Here is a 15,690-nt window from a genome sequence, read left to right as displayed (position 1 = left end):
TCTAAAAAGCCCTTGATTCACATTCTTATTATTGACTAACATTTGGTACTAATCTGTTTACCCCACATACTCAAGGCTCATAGTATAAGGACAGTTGTTTACAACAGACTATATGAGGTTTCAATTCCATCCTACTTTCTAAGAGACCTCTCTCCTCCTCAGAGAGGAAAGTGGCACTAGGAATCTCAAATAGAAAAACTACTTTTGCTTTGGTTCTCAGTATTGCTACATGATACGGAAGTTCTAATCTATGGTGGATTAGGTGCTAGACCCCTTCCTTTCACCCTTTGGTGCATGGAGGCAGCTAAATCTACCACAGAGAATTTTCCTTTTTTTGGTGGCAGCACCTTCTCATCAGTGATTATTACACTATCATACTATCATTATAAACATGAGTGAAAAAAACATGGAACCCAGGGCAATATAAAATTTTGAAAACATGAAAATATTTTTGTAAAATTTATTGAAGGAAAAGAACAGGAATTTGAAATGATTTTCTTAGTTTAAGAACAGAAAAATATATTCTAAATGATGGGTTTATTTTGAATTATTTGGCACGTCAAATTTTAAACTATATATTTTTCAGATAAATGTTTACTAATTAAATTACTTTCTTATTTAAAAACTTTTTTTGTTGGCTAGCCTCAATGTTCTGACTTTTAAGCAATATAACATCTTTTAGTTAGCACTAGTTAATGAGAAGTAATGCTAAATAGCAAGTCAAGAAAACAGTTTTCTGGTGGTATTATCCATTTCAAAAAGAAACAAGGATAACAAATGCTTTACCTCTAATGGCTGCAAATGCTACTGTCCACTTTTATCCTAATCTTTGAATGTTTACTCAAAAGTACAGAAAAACTTTCAGTAATTTCTCAAGCATATCATCAAATCAAAAAAAAATTGACTGAAGACTTCTTTCTTTTCCTGTGCAATAAATAGCACTGCCCTCTGAGGGCAAAATTGACACTTGTTCCTCCATTTTACCAATGGTTGGCAAAAATGTATGGAAATTATAACTATCTGATTTATAGTCAGGAAGTTTTTTTTAATATGAAATTATCAGATACTTTTTAGAAATCAGTCTGATGTAGACAAGCTATCAATAATGTAAAGTAATTTTGTGTACTGTAGTGAACATCTGTTCACTGACTATCCAGCATCTACTTCTTCTTTCCTCCTTCCTAATAGTATCCAATTCTTCTTCACATATCCATCCCCTTTCTGCCTACGAATCTTATATTCATCTGGGAAAGCTGACCTCACTCCTAGCTCCAGGAATGGTCTCGTGTGGCTTAAGCCAGGCAGTACATTTCATTTCACTGGCCACAGTAATTTATTCTTTTGGGGGTTGCACATGACCTAAGGTAATCTAATAAAAATGAATCTCAGGATTCTTGCTTGGAATGCTGTGACAAATACATGCACTTGTAGGCAATGCTTACTCTCTCCCTCTATTATATCCCACCACCACCACCATCTACTTTTAACAACTGTTCATAACTAAAGCTTCATATTTTCCAGAAATTGTTTATCTCTAAATTTAAAACTATTAGCCTGAAATCAGCATAAAGAAACCAACTGGTAATACTGTAACACTATATAATTGTGTTCCATAAAAAGGTCGTGGCATTTGGTGAAATTAGAAAACTGACACTGTTCAATAGAACTTCTAAAATGGAAATGACTCACCTCGGTGGAAAGTGACGGGCAGAGGACGGCAAATCGCTATAAAAAGAAAGTCAGACAACAACATGAATGAAGAGATCATCACTGATTCTATATTCAGAATTCTCCATGTTAGATGGCACTTTTTAATACTTTTCGTCTCCTAAGCAAAGACAGTGAACTAAAATAATAATGAAATAGCAACCTTCCAAATTCAAAACTCCTATGTTTCCATTAATCTCTGATTTTCATATTTAACAAATTGTCATACCAGATTTCAAAGACTTATAATGAAAAAAAGATATGATGAGCGGCAGAGACAGAAACAGAAAGAAACCCAGATACAGGGAGAGGTCAAGAAATGGACAAGAGATATAACACAGAGATGGAGGTCGACAAAGGGAAGGTGCAAGAGAGACAGAGAGAGATAACAAGAGAGCAAGAGAGGCAGAGATACAAACACACAGGGACAGGGACCTGCAGGAGGTGAAGGCAGGGCTAGCATCTGTGAAAGAGCTTATTTTTATATATGAAAGTGTGTTTGTATTACTATTATTTTATTTTTAACAGCTTTACTGAGGTAAAATTGACATACAATAAACTGCATATATTTAAAAAAAAAAGGTCATCTACCCCTTAGAGGCACCAAAAAAAAGTTATATGATCTGGCAACTATAAGGGCAGCATTACATCTATTACTTACCCCTCTGAGAATCTTCAAGAAATACTTTGGCCTGGTAATATAGGTAGTTTGCTTCTGTCCTCTCCACATCTCCCCATCCTCACCAACTGAAATAGCTTTTGAAGTTTTTGGTGCAGTAATTAAAGGATTTGGGGTAAATTTCCCTTAAACCCTACAGGAACAGTAGCAGAATCTGATCTATAGCAACTGAGGAGAGTCAGGAGGGCTATGCCACACATACTCTCTTTCCCAAACATCTAAATATCTACTGTTAAAATAGGTTAGTATAAGTGCCTGCGGATGTGACTGAAAAGTCAGTTCTGTGATTGCATTTTTCTATATGGGGAGTATTAAATGCAATCAGCGTTAGAGGCATTTTGGTCTCAGATATAAATTCTTACCCACAAGGGACATGCACAGCTCTTTGTCAACGTGTCCATCTTCAGTCAATGCCCCAAATACCAAACCATCAGCACCATAAAGTTTGGCAAGACGAATGTCAGCCTTCATCACCTCAATTTCACGATCCGAATATAAAAAATCACCTCCACGTGGCCGAATCATCACAAAAACTGGGATCTGGACACATTGCTTCACTACTTGAAGGACACCTACAGGAATAGGGAACAAACTAATTAAAATTCAAATCTGAGCTAAAAGCTCAAGGAAGTCACTAAAATATTATTGGTCTTTTACATTTGCTCTTGTGTAATCACTTCTACATGAAAAGGAAAAGTTGACTGAGGAAACCAGAGAAGGAGGATCTAAACGAAGAAGGTAGATCTAAAAGGAAGGAGGATACTGAGAAGAAAAATGTGTAAATAGTATAAGTTAAGTAACAAGAAAACCAAGGATAAAAAAGAGCAATTTAGAAAACAGAAGGCAGTTACTGCATTTCAAAAGCACTTGTCAGTTGACTCAACAAAAATCCTTTTACTGGTATGTGACATTTGAAAGTGTAATAACTACCAGGCTCAATGTTCTGCCAGTACATTCCCTAAGATCTGGTTTCTCCTTTCTAATTGATTACAGCTCTACTTAAACCTACTATAGAGATGGTTACATAGTTCTAAAGTTTTATGACCCTTTAATGGACAAAGACATTTAGCAAAGCCTTTTTACAAAAAGACATGTAAAAGGGAGCAAAGTTCTACTTATTTGTGATTTTATGCCGAGACCTATGAATAACAGTACCTAAACATGACACAATTCATGCCTAGCTCAGAAATCCTCAAAAGCATAAGATCTGTGGCAATCACTATTAGTGTTTACTCAACGTGAATTTACTTCTTTTTCCCTGTTAAAAGAACCCCAGGGCCCGGCCCCGTGGCTTAGCGGTTAAGTGCGTGTGCTTCGCTACTGGTGGCCCGGGTTCGGATCCCGGGTGCGCACCGACGCACCGCTTCTCTGGCCATGCTGAGGCCGTGTCCCACATACAGCAACTAGAAGGATGTGCAACTATGACTTACAGCTATCTACTGGGGCTTTGGGGGGAAAATAAATAAATAAAAACCAAAAAAAAATTAAAAAAAAAAAGAACCCCAATTTTGCATGGGATAGCAAGAGGCCTGACACTAAGCAATGAATCATGATTGCTGTTGCAAAAAACAGATTGCACTCAAATTTACAGATACATTCTAAGGATTTCACAGAATGGCCAGGGAATGCCCTCCTTTAGTGAGAAGATTCCAAAGAAATATGTATGAAATAGTATGAAATAAACCTTTCATACTGCCCTTTTTCGTCTCGGCCGCCAACATGCCGTCCAGACTGAGGAAGACCCGGAAACTTCGGGGCCACGTGAGCCACGGCCACGGCCGCATCGGCAAGCACCGGAAGCACCCGGGAGGCAGGGGTAATGCTGGTGGCCTGCATCATCACAGGATCAACTTTGACAAATATCACCCAGGTTACTTTGGGAAAGTGGGTATGAGGCATTACCACTTAAAGAGGAACCAGAGCTTCTGCCCAACTGTCAACCTTGATAAACTGTGGACCTTGGTCAGTGAGCAGACATGGGTAAATGCTGCCAAGAACAAGACTGGAGCTGCTCCTATCATTGATGTGGTGCGATCCGGCTACTACAAAGTTTTGGGAAAGGGAAAGCTCCCCAAGCAGCCTGTCATCGTGAAGGCCAAATTCTTCAGCAGAATAGCTGAGGAGAAGATTAAGGGTGTTGGGGGGGCCTGTGTCCTGGTAGCTTGAAGCTACATGGAGGGAGATTCATTAAATGCTAGCAAGTGCTTTTCTCTTCTAAAAAAAAAAAAAACAAAACCTTTCATACTAAATAATATTATCATCAACCTCAGAGTAACATACAGGAGTCAAAAATTCATATAGGGACTTCTGCTTTTGATCAAGACAGAGTAACAGGGACTGGATTTGCCCTTCCACCTGTAATAACCAAAAAACAGACAAAATATATGAAACAATGATTTGTAAGACACTAGATATCAAGCAACAAAGGACAATGATGCCTGAAAGATGGGAAACAAATGAGGCTAGGTCTATGATTGACCCTGATTATTACCATGAGAGAGGCCACAGCACAGGGAGGGGGAACCCAAGCGGAGCCCAGAGAATACTCTGAGTTGAGGAGACAAAGCTGAGAGTCCAGGCTAGAGTTCACAGGAGAGAGTACCAGGGAGGAGAGAAAGAGAACTCTGGAGATCTACAGAGAACCCCCCTCTAACATTCAGCTGAGTACTGATCAGTGAATGTATGTGAGGAAACTAGACAAGGCCAAGGAAAGATCCACTGAAAAGGATTAGAAGAAATAGTGCTTGTCATTCACACCAAGTCAGGAATAACGCCTGTTCCCACTAGCCAGACAGGAGAACTTCAAGATTCATAGGGCACTGGGTAAGTGCCCTATGTACTCTGTAGAGTACACAGAAGGGTCTCACCTCAGTAGGGGGGAATAATTAGCTCTAGACTGACCACTATTCCAGATCCGCTTAACAGATTTTAAAAGCAAGACCCAAAAGGGACAAACTGTTTCCAAGTAACCTAACTGCTCAAGAATATTTACAGGAATACAAAAATATCCAGTACTCAACAAAGTAAAATTCATAATGTCTTTCACTCAATAAAAAATTATCAGGTAGGAAAATAAGACACATCATGAGGCAATGAAATAATCAAATGAAACCCACCTAGAACTGATACAGATGTTAGAATTAGCAGCCAAGTCATTAAAATAGCTATTATAAGTTTATTCCATATGTTCAAAAAAGTTAAGAAGTGACATAGGAGATATAACAACAGACTCAAACTTCTAGAGATGAAAACCACAATGTGTGAGAGAAAAAATACAGTAGGTGGGATTAACAGCAATCAGACACTGCAGAGAAAAGATTTGTAAGCTTGAAAACAAAGCAATAGGGTCTATGCAAAATGAAACAGAAAAAGGAGACTAAAAAAAAAAAGTAGTTCTATCAGTGAGTTGTGGAACAACTTCAAGCAGCCTAATATAAGAATAATTGAAGTCTCTGAAGGAGGGAGTGGAAGACATTGAATGTGGAAAATTTTCCAAATGTGAGGAAAACTATAAATGCACAAGTCTAAGAAACACGAAGAGGGGCCAGCCTGGTGGCACAGCAGTTAAGTGCGCGTGCTCCACTGCTGGCAGCCCGGGTTTGGATCCCGGGTGTGCACCGAGGCACCGCTTGTCAAGCCATGCGGTGGCGGCGTCCCATATAAAGTAGAGGAAGATGGGCACAATGTTAGCCCAGGGCCAGACTTCCTCAGCAAAAAGAGGAGGATTGGCAACAGATGTTAGCTCAGGGCTAATCTTCCTCACCAGAAAAAAAAAAAAGGAAACATGAAGAAAACTACACTCAGGTACATCATAATCAAATTGCTCAAAACCAAAAATAAAGAAAATAATCTTAAAAGCAACCAGAGAAAAGAGACACATTACACAGAAAAGAACAAAGGTATCGATGATAGCAGATTTCTTGTCAGAAACAAACAAGCAAGAAGACAGTGGAGAAACATCTTTAAAGTAATGAAAGCAAAAAAACTTTCAACCTAAAATTCTACATCCAGCAAAAATATCTTTCAAAAATAGGGAAAGATCTTTTCAGACATATAAAAGTTGAAAGAATTCATCACCAGCACACTTATACTACAAAAAATGTTAAATGAATTACTTCAGGCAGAAGGAAAATGAAACCAGATGGAAATATAGATCTACACATAGGAATGAAGAGCATCAGAAATGGTAACTACACATGGGTAAATATATGATTGTTTTCTTATTATTTCAATTTCTTTAAAAGATAATTGACTCAAACAAAAATAATAACAATGTAGTGTGGTGTTTTTAACATATGTAGAAGTAAAATGTGTGACAACAGCACAAACATCAGGAGGGGAGAAATGAAGACAAAAGTCAATATACTCATGATGTCAGATGAAAGATAAAAAAAACCCTGGTCCTTGATGTTACTACAGAGAAATTGAACCAATATTACAGCAACTACCTATCTCTCAACTTTTTGATGTATGAGGAAAAAAACATCTATTTGATCACATCTTTGACAGACAAGTTTATTTACAACCATAAGCATTTCTAACGGATACAATATCCATAGCATAATTAACTTGTTAGTTACATTAGCAGAGGATCCCAATGAAACAGATTATCAATTGTCTCCAGGCTCTATCAACTCCTATGAGAAAATCAGAAAATCTGAAAAATGGACACTTACCCATGCTGGGTGTGGTTCCTCCTTCCAATAAGCCAGAACATAATTCAATCCGACCAGCACCTGTAATAAAAAAGCACTGCTCAGCACAATAAATTTTTAAAAATTAAAAATTAAGAAAAAAATTTAAAAGCATTACTCAAAAATTGTCCAAAATAAACTCTTATTAAACAGCAAACTTAACATTTTTTCCAAATATAGAACAAAGAGTCTTGGAAACTAAGAGAAATCAAATTATAAAACTAGAGTAAAACTCCATTTTTAATCCCAACTATATTCTGCAACCCACATTGTGTTACTGATAGTCAAATTTAAGAGTTAATTCAAGTTAAGCTAGGTCTCTTAAAATTTTGTATTACACAGGGTTGCCTCTCCAGGTACCAGGAAGGGACTTAGAATAAAGAAGTTTCTGGATTGACCACAGTGGAATACTGACTCTCTGTTGATAAGAAAATAATCTTTTCCAAGAGAGGCTTTATTATTCTAAGTTTTAAAAAAGGACAAGTCACTTTTAAGTAGCTTAAATCAAGATAATTTCAAGAATAAGAAAAATACTGAAAACTGTCAGACTACAGGGTCATGTCAAAAGGTCTCAGGAGCCAGCTTAAAAAGGCTCCTACCAGCCAAAGACGAGACACTTTGAGCATCAATAAGAATAACTACAGTGGATTAAAACACATCAAATATTTATAAATCTAGGTTTATAATGATACAACAATTCACCAGAGGAGAGAGAACAAACTTATTATTCCAAAAATCAGTAAACAGGGAAAAGAAGCATTTATCCTGCCTTCCTTGTACAAATTGAACCTCAGTATAACTAAACAGTTGATGAGTGAAAGTTCTTCTTAATAGAAGTATACTGCTAATAAATGAAAAATAAATGTTAGGCTTAATATAGAACCATTTTGAAAACCCAACTAAAATATGCATTGCTAAAATTATTAGGTGAAAGCTGACAGGAAACCTTATAAAGGATGGATCAGGCCGACAATATCTGAATCCACAGATCAATCTTAATATCACAAAACAGAAAAAACTAAAATGGTGTATCCTCCTGATGTGATGCAACAGGGGGTATGACAATGTTATCTATAAAGTAGTTTTATCAAAAACTCAGTTTATCAAAAACTCTGTTTATCATCTCAATAGATGCAGAGAAAGCATTTGACAAGATACAGCATCCATTTATGATAAAAACTCTGAATAAAATGGGTATACAAGGAAAGTACCTCAACATAATAAAGGCCATATATGACAAACCCACAGCTAATATCATCCTCAATGGTGAAAAACTGAAAGCTATCCCTCTAAGAACAGGAACCACACAAGGATGCCCACTCTAACCACTCCTATTTAACATAGTACTGGAAGTCCTAGCCAGAGCAATCAGGCAAGAAAAAGAAATAAAAGGGATCAAAACTGGAAAGGAACAAGTGAAACTCTCACTATTTGCAGATGACATGATTTTATATATAGAAAACCCTAAAGAATCCACCAAAAAACTTTTAGAAGTAATAAACGAATACAGTAAAGTTGCAGGATACAAAATCAACATACAAAAATCAGTGGCATTTCTATACACTAACAGTGAAGTAGCAGAAAGAGAAATTAAGAATACAATCCCATTTACAATTGCAACAAAAAGAATAAAATACCTAGGAATAAACTTAACCAAAGAGGTGAAAGATCTATACACCGAAAACTATAAAACATTGCTGAAAGAAATTGAAGACACAAAGAAATGGAAAGATATTCCATGCTCTTGGATTGGAAGAATTAACATAGTTAAGATGTCCATACTTCCTAAAGCCATCTATAGATTCAATGCAATCCCTATCAAAGTTTCAACAACGTTTTTCACAGAAATAGAACAAAGAATCCTAAAATTTATATGGAACAACAAAAGACCCTGAATAAAGGAATCCTGAGAAAAAAGAACAAAGCTGGAGGTATCACACTCCCTGATTTCAAAATATACTACAAAGCTATAGTAACCAAAACAGCATGGTACTGGCACAAAAACAGACACACAGATCAATGGAATAGAATTGAAAGCCCAGAAATAAACCCACACATCTATGGACAGCTAATCTTCGACAAAGGAGTCAAGAACATACAATGGAGAAAAGAAAGTCTCTTCAACAAATGGTGTTGGGAAAACTGGACAGCCACATGCAAAAAAACGAAAATAGACCCTTACCTTATACCATACACAAAAATTAACTCAAAATGGATTAAAGACTTGAATGTAAGACCTGAAACTATGAAACTTCTGGAAGAAAACATAGGCAGTACGCTCTTCGACATCGGTCTTAGCAACATATTTTCAAGCACCATGTCTGACCCAGCAAGAGAAACAATAGAAGAAATAAACAAATGGGACTACATCAAACTAAAAAGCTTCTGCACAGCAAAAGAAACCATCAACAAAAGGAAAAGACAACCTAACAATTGGGAGAAGATATTTGCAAACCATACATATGATAAGGGTTTAATCTCCAAAATATATAAAGAACTCATGCATCTCAACAACAAAAATCTAACAACCCAGCTAAAAAATGGGCAAAAGACCTGAACAGACATTTCTCCAAAGAAGATATACAGATGGCCAACAGGCACATGAAAAGATGTTCAACATCATTAGCTATCATGGAAATGCAAATCAAAACTACAATGATATATCACCTCACGCCCATCAGAATGGCTATAATTAACAAGACAGGAAACAACAAGTGTTGGAGAGGATGTGGAGAGAAGGGAACTCTCATACACTGCTGGTGGGAGTGCAAACTGGTGCAGCCACTATGGAAGGCGGTATGGAGATTCCTCAAAAAATTAAGGATAGAACTACCATATGATCCAGCTATTCCACTGCTGGGTATTTATCCAAAGAACTTGAAAACATCAATGTGTAAAGGTACATGCACCCCTGTGTTCATTGCAGCGTTATTCACAATAGCCAAGACTTGGAAGCAACCTAAGTGCCCACGAAGGGACGAATGGATAAAGATGTGGTATATATACACAATGGAATACTACTCACCCATAAGAAACGATGAAATCCAGCCATTTGTGACAACATGGATGGACATTGAGGGTATTATGCAAAGTGAAATAAGTCAGAGGGAGAAGGTCAAATACCGTATGATCTCAACTCATTAAGTAGTAGATAATAACAACAACAAACAAACACATAGAGACAGAGATTGGATTGGTGGTTACCAGCGGGGAAGTGGGGAGGTAGGAGCGTGAAAGGGATAATTCGGCACATGTGTGCGCTGGTGGGTTGTAATTAGTATTTGGGTGATGAACATGATATAATCTATGCAGAAATAGAAGTATAATGATGTACACCTGAAATTTATACAATGTTATAAACCAATGTTATTGCAATAAACTAAAAATTAAAAAAAAAAAAAAGAACTCAAATCTGAATGATTAAGCCTTTGGGTTAACTACAACTTTACAGGAAACATAGGAGTCAGAGGAACATATTAAATGACGGTATGCATAGAATCAGCAAAATCGAGAATGTAGAATACTCTAAAAGATGAAAATCACAGTTTCTTTAACAAACTACAAGGAAAGAAAAGAAAGAAAAAAGAACGGGAAACTTATAGATTGAAATAGACTTAAAAGATATATCAAACAAATGTAATGTTTGGATCTTGTTCAAAGAACTGTAAAACAAAACAAAACAAATCTGTATAAGCCAATCGGGGAATTCTGAAAACTAACTGGGTATTTTTGATGATATTAAGAAATTATTGGGCCGGCCCCGTGGCTCAGCGCTTAAGTGCGTGCGCTCCACTGCTGGCGGCCCGGGTTCGGATCCCAGGTGCGCACCAACGCACCGCTTCTCCGGCCATGCTGAGGCTGCGTCCCACATACAGCAACTAGAAGGATGTGCAGCTATGACATACAACTATCTACTGGGGCTTTGGGGGAAAAAATAAATAAATAAATAAAATTATAAAAAAAAGAAATTATTATTTTTTTAAGAAATGTTAGTGATAGAGTGGTTATTATTTTTTCAAAAGAGTCCTTATCTTTTAGATATACATACTGAAATATTTGAGGATGAAATGACATGATGTCTGGGATTGGCTTCAAAATAACCTGGGGATGGAGAAGGAAAAGTAGGAATACAGATCAGGGGTCAGCAAACCATGGCTTGCAGGCCAAAGGCCCACAGCTTGTTTTTGTTATGGCCTGCAAGTTAAAAAATGTTTTTGAGTGTTTTTTAAAAACAACATCTTTATTAACATAAAATTCACATACTATACAATTCATCCATTTAAAGTGTATCAATCAGTGGTTTTCAGTATACTCACAGAGTTTTGCAACCATTACTAAAATCAATTTTATAACATTTTCATCACTCCAAAAAGAAACCTCACACCCTTTAGCAGCCACCTCTTTCTCCCCATTCTCCTCAGCCCTAGGCAACCACTAATCTACTTTCTGTCTCCATAAATTTGCCTATTCTGGACATTTCACATAAGTGGAATCATATAATATATAGTATTTTATGACTGGTTTTTTCCTACTTGGAATAAAGTTTCAAGATTCATCTATGTTGTAGCATGTATCAGTACTTCATTCTTTCTCATTGCCAAATTAAGAATAATTTTTACATTTTCAAAGGATTATTTAAAAAAACAAAGAAGAGGGGGCCAGCCCTGTGGCCCTGTAATAGTTAAGTTCGGCACATTCCACTTTGGCAGCCCAGGTTCACAGGTTCGGATCCCAGTCGCGGACCTATACCACTCGTCAGCCACCCTGTGGTGGAGACCCACACATAAAATAGAGGAAGACTGGCACAGATGTTAGCTCAGGGCTAATCTTCCTCAAGGAAAAAAACGAGGAAGATTGGCAACAGATATTAGCTCAGGACTAATCTTCCTCAGCAAAAAAAGACCAAAAAAACAAAGACGACTATGCAACAGAGACCAAATGTGGACAGCAAAGTCGAAAATATATACTACGTTGCTCTTTACAAAAAAAGTTTGCTGACTTCCAATATTGGTGAAAGGTTGGCCATGTATCACAAACGGATGAAGCTGAGTGATGGGTACATCGGGATTCATTATACTATTCTCTCTACTTTTGTATACGTACAAAATTTTCTGATCCTGACATGACGGGAATTTCTACACTTCCTATTAAAGCAGGTTTGAGTGCAAAAGAAACCTTGAGGTAATAATGTTCAAAAAAAAAGATAATGATAAAAGTCCTGATGATGAAAATGGCAACTAATCTCTAAAATCATCTTCAAATCAATGGTTTGAAAAAAATTAAATCTTTGCTAAGTTCAATAAAAAAATGAAGTTGGTGAGTAAGCACTCTCGTGGACACTTGTCTCAAAATGTGACCTACTAGGGGAGTAAAACTAGAAAATCGTAATTTCCCAGTAGGTTTTCTAGTTGGTTGTTGTTTTCAAAAGGATTACTAGGATCCTTAGAGATAACAAGACCTCTCAAGGTCAGTTCACAGGATGCATTTTTAGACTCTTTAAAAGGACTGCCAACTGTCATTCATTCTCTAATTTCTCTTACCTCCTCTTTCTGCATTTACAGCTGACTCCACTGAATCAACACACACTTCCATGAGAAATCCATTTGCTGCTCCTAAAATACATGGAGAACAATGCAATTTCATGATGGTACTATCCATCAAGACCAATCTACCACAAACATTTTGCTTTTTGCTGCCAAAATCCAAAGGTCCAATAATAGGGAAGTAGATAAGTACACTGGGGCCCATGGATGCAATAAAATGCCATATTAATTATTAAATTGATGTCTCTGGGCTGTGAAATAAAAACACAGACATATGTACAAGAAATTCTACCAAGAAAAATATACTCTGAATACCAAATTAAACTTCCTAAAACACAGACCTCACCATCACATTCCAAGGCAAGATTCTTTCAATGCTTCTCAATGCCTGCAGAATATGTTTAAACTTCTTTATAAGGAATATATGTTTAAGAGCAGTGAGGGACTTCAAATCCTGGCCCTACCATTTATTTGTATGATTCCAGACAAGTTACTTAGCCTAAGTTTTCTAAAAAACACAGTAGGTTTTAGTACCTACCTCAGAGTAGTGAGGATAAAATGAGATAATTCATGTAAAGTGGATAGTACCCACTAAGTGTGCAACAAGTTTTAGTTATTAATTAAATACACATTATTTCCTCTGTGTGCCTCTAGGTCCCCTCCATCCCCATCCTTGCTCTTGCTTATGCCATCTGCCAATCCACAAAGTCCTTCCAGCTCCATCTTTGAATGCTAAAATCTTCCAAGGCTCATGTAAAAATCACATTTCCATATTTCCTTTCTCCCAAAGTGGGAAACTGTATCTCCCTTTTTTGAACTCATATAACTCTTCGTAAGTTATATGTTCCTCTTTAAAATGCTAACTGTATCTCTTTAAACACTATCTTCCATCTCTCATTGTTATTTACGTAGATAGGTGTGTCATCACTCTTACTTGACCTAAAGTTCCTAAGTAAGGTCATTATTTGAGAAATCTTTATTATTACCCACAGCAAGCACAATATCAACCATGGAACACAATAGTCACACAAAGATTTACTAAAGGTTGAATAATTACAAATTCATAAAAATACATGTATTTACACTAAAAAGTGTGATCAAAGAGTTTTGAGTTTTTTTCTGTAAGCTAAGCACATAATTTTTTTAAAATTAAGAATACTGAATGCATATTCATGCAATAATACCTGAATGTTCACCACATATTAATAACGGTTACTATTAGGTGGTAGGACATGGAATTTTTACTTTCTTCCTTTTACTTTTCTATATGGCTTGATTTTTTTTTCCTACCCAATATTGCTTTTATAATTTTTGAAAAAAGCATTTAGTTGGAAAAACAAAAATCTACCATCTGCTAACATCAAATTGTAACTGCCTCATTAATTTAAAGGAAGACTATCAGTCTCAAACTGCGAAAGAGTTAAGCGCCGCTCTATGCGCTTAATCAACAGCACTACGTTAATTCCGTGAGTTTTCTGATAGCCACCCACCTCAGCTGTCAGACCAATCTAACTGGACAGTGCTGCAGGGGTACCATTTGCCTCACACAAGAAAGGACCTTGGCCAGGAGAAGGTGGGGATGCACACAAAAAGCTATGACAGAAGGCAGAATAAGAGGGATTAACAGCAATTAGACATTGCAGAGAAAAGATGTGTAAACTTGAAAACAAAGCATAAGAAACGTTATTCGTAGGGATCAAAGAAGACATCTGTTTGGAGCAGCAGTTCTCAAAGTGTGGTAGCCCAGGTAGCTCTGGGGGTTTCTAAGACCCTTTCAGAGTCTGTGCAGTGAAAATTATTTTCAAAACAACATTAAGACTTTATTTGCCTTTTTTCACTCTGGTTCTCTCACTAGTGGAGTTTTCCGGAGGCTACCTGACATGTCAGATTGAATGAGAAGCAGGTATGAGAACCCAGCTATCAGAATTCTACTAAGCCAGACATTAAAGAGATCCGCAAAAATACAAAACATCGGCACTCTTCTTTTTTTTTTTTTTTGGTTAGGAAAATAGTTATTTTTCAATAAAAACTGCTATTTGTGTTAATATGTAATGGGTTTATTATGGTTATTTTCTAGTTAACAAATATTTTTAAAATTTCTGTTTTACTTTCTAAAACGATCAACATCGACAGATGTAACCTATATAAATAAAAGTTCTTCGAGGTTCTCAATACGTTTTAGGAAGGTAAAGGGGTCCTGAGATCAAAAAGTTGGCGGACCGCTCGCGTGGAGGAACCAAGAGTTCACGCAGGAAGCATTTGCCAAATTCCTATCCTACCCTTGGCGTGGCAGGAATAACTCGGGACTCGCGGCAGCCACAGGCTCTGCCACTCGGTAGCTGTGTGGCTTTGGGGACAAGCCCCAGCACCGCCGTAGCAGCTAAGGGTTACCGAGCGGTCACCACAGGTTGGGCTCTGCGCTCAGCGCTCGGCATTAACTACCACAGCGGTGCCGTGGCAGGGGGGTGTGGGGGGGGGTGTCCTGGTCTTCTTGCGTGGCGATGGGAAACTTGAGGCTGAGAGAAGTTCACCAACTTGAACGACGGTACGTGGCGGCGCCAGGATTCGAACCCACATCTCTGACTCCAGAGCCAGGCCGCTCTCGCTACACGCCCCTTCTCAGGCCCCCCGTCTCCACACGTTTAAAGCCGCACTGACAGAACGCGCCCCGCAGGGGGCTGTGAGCAGCTGGGGAAACCAGTCGGAGGGAAACGGCGATTAATCCACTGGCCAGAACCCCCGCAGGCCCGCCCCCGAGAGCGCAAGCGGCCGATCGCCCCCTCCCCGCCCCCTTCCGCACCGGCCTTCCCGGACGGTATCCGCGCCCGTTTCCGCTCGGAGGAGGCCCCCTGTCTCTTCATGCTCGACGCGTTCCTCCCTCGTGCGTCTTCGGTTTCCACTCAGAGTCCGCGTTCCGGCGCGCGCGACCAAAGAAGCGCGTCCTCACCGCCGCGCGCGCCCCTGCGCGTCCCCGACATCCAAACCCCAGCGGCCCCCGCGGCCCCCGCGAAAGCCAAGTCGCTAGCGCAGGCGCAGTCACTGCTCGCCCCTGCGTCCTGAGGAGGAG

The 15,690-nt window shown here is 38.3% G+C and overlaps 1 protein-coding gene and 1 pseudogene across 6 annotated transcripts in view; one reads left to right on the top strand and one right to left on the bottom strand.

Moving 5' to 3' along the window:
- The window catches only part of CUTC (cutC copper transporter), a 32,877-nt gene extending 17,254 nt beyond the window's left edge, over nt 1-15,623 (bottom strand). For 4 of the 6 annotated variants that reach the window (XR_001390809.2, XR_015552507.1, XM_004427939.3 and 1 more), the window contains exons 1-5: nt 15,424-15,620; nt 12,621-12,692; nt 7,063-7,122; nt 2,749-2,958; nt 1,690-1,725 (exon numbers count right to left, since the gene is read on the bottom strand). Coding sequence is in view for 3 of the 6 variants with exons in the window: in XM_004427939.3 (XP_004427996.1) it covers nt 1,690-1,725; nt 2,749-2,958; nt 7,063-7,122; nt 12,621-12,692; nt 15,424-15,484 (439 nt within the window). In the remaining 3 variants the exon portion in view is untranslated. Of the gene's footprint in view, nt 1-1,689; nt 1,726-2,748; nt 2,959-7,062; nt 7,123-12,620; nt 12,693-15,423 lie in introns of all 6 variants that reach the window. The other 2 variants (XR_015552508.1, XM_087432425.1) reach the window with 2 other exon arrangements.
- LOC101398186 (large ribosomal subunit protein uL15 pseudogene) lies at nt 4,087-4,596 on the top strand (annotated as a pseudogene).
- Nucleotides 15,624-15,690: the final 67 nt, after the last annotated feature.

This window comes from Ceratotherium simum, chromosome 6, assembly GCF_057802395.1.
Source record: "Ceratotherium simum simum isolate JZ-2026a chromosome 6, ASM5780239v1, whole genome shotgun sequence".
NCBI lineage: Eukaryota > Metazoa > Chordata > Mammalia > Perissodactyla > Rhinocerotidae > Ceratotherium > Ceratotherium simum.
This window is presented reverse-complemented; position numbering and strand designations above follow the sequence as displayed.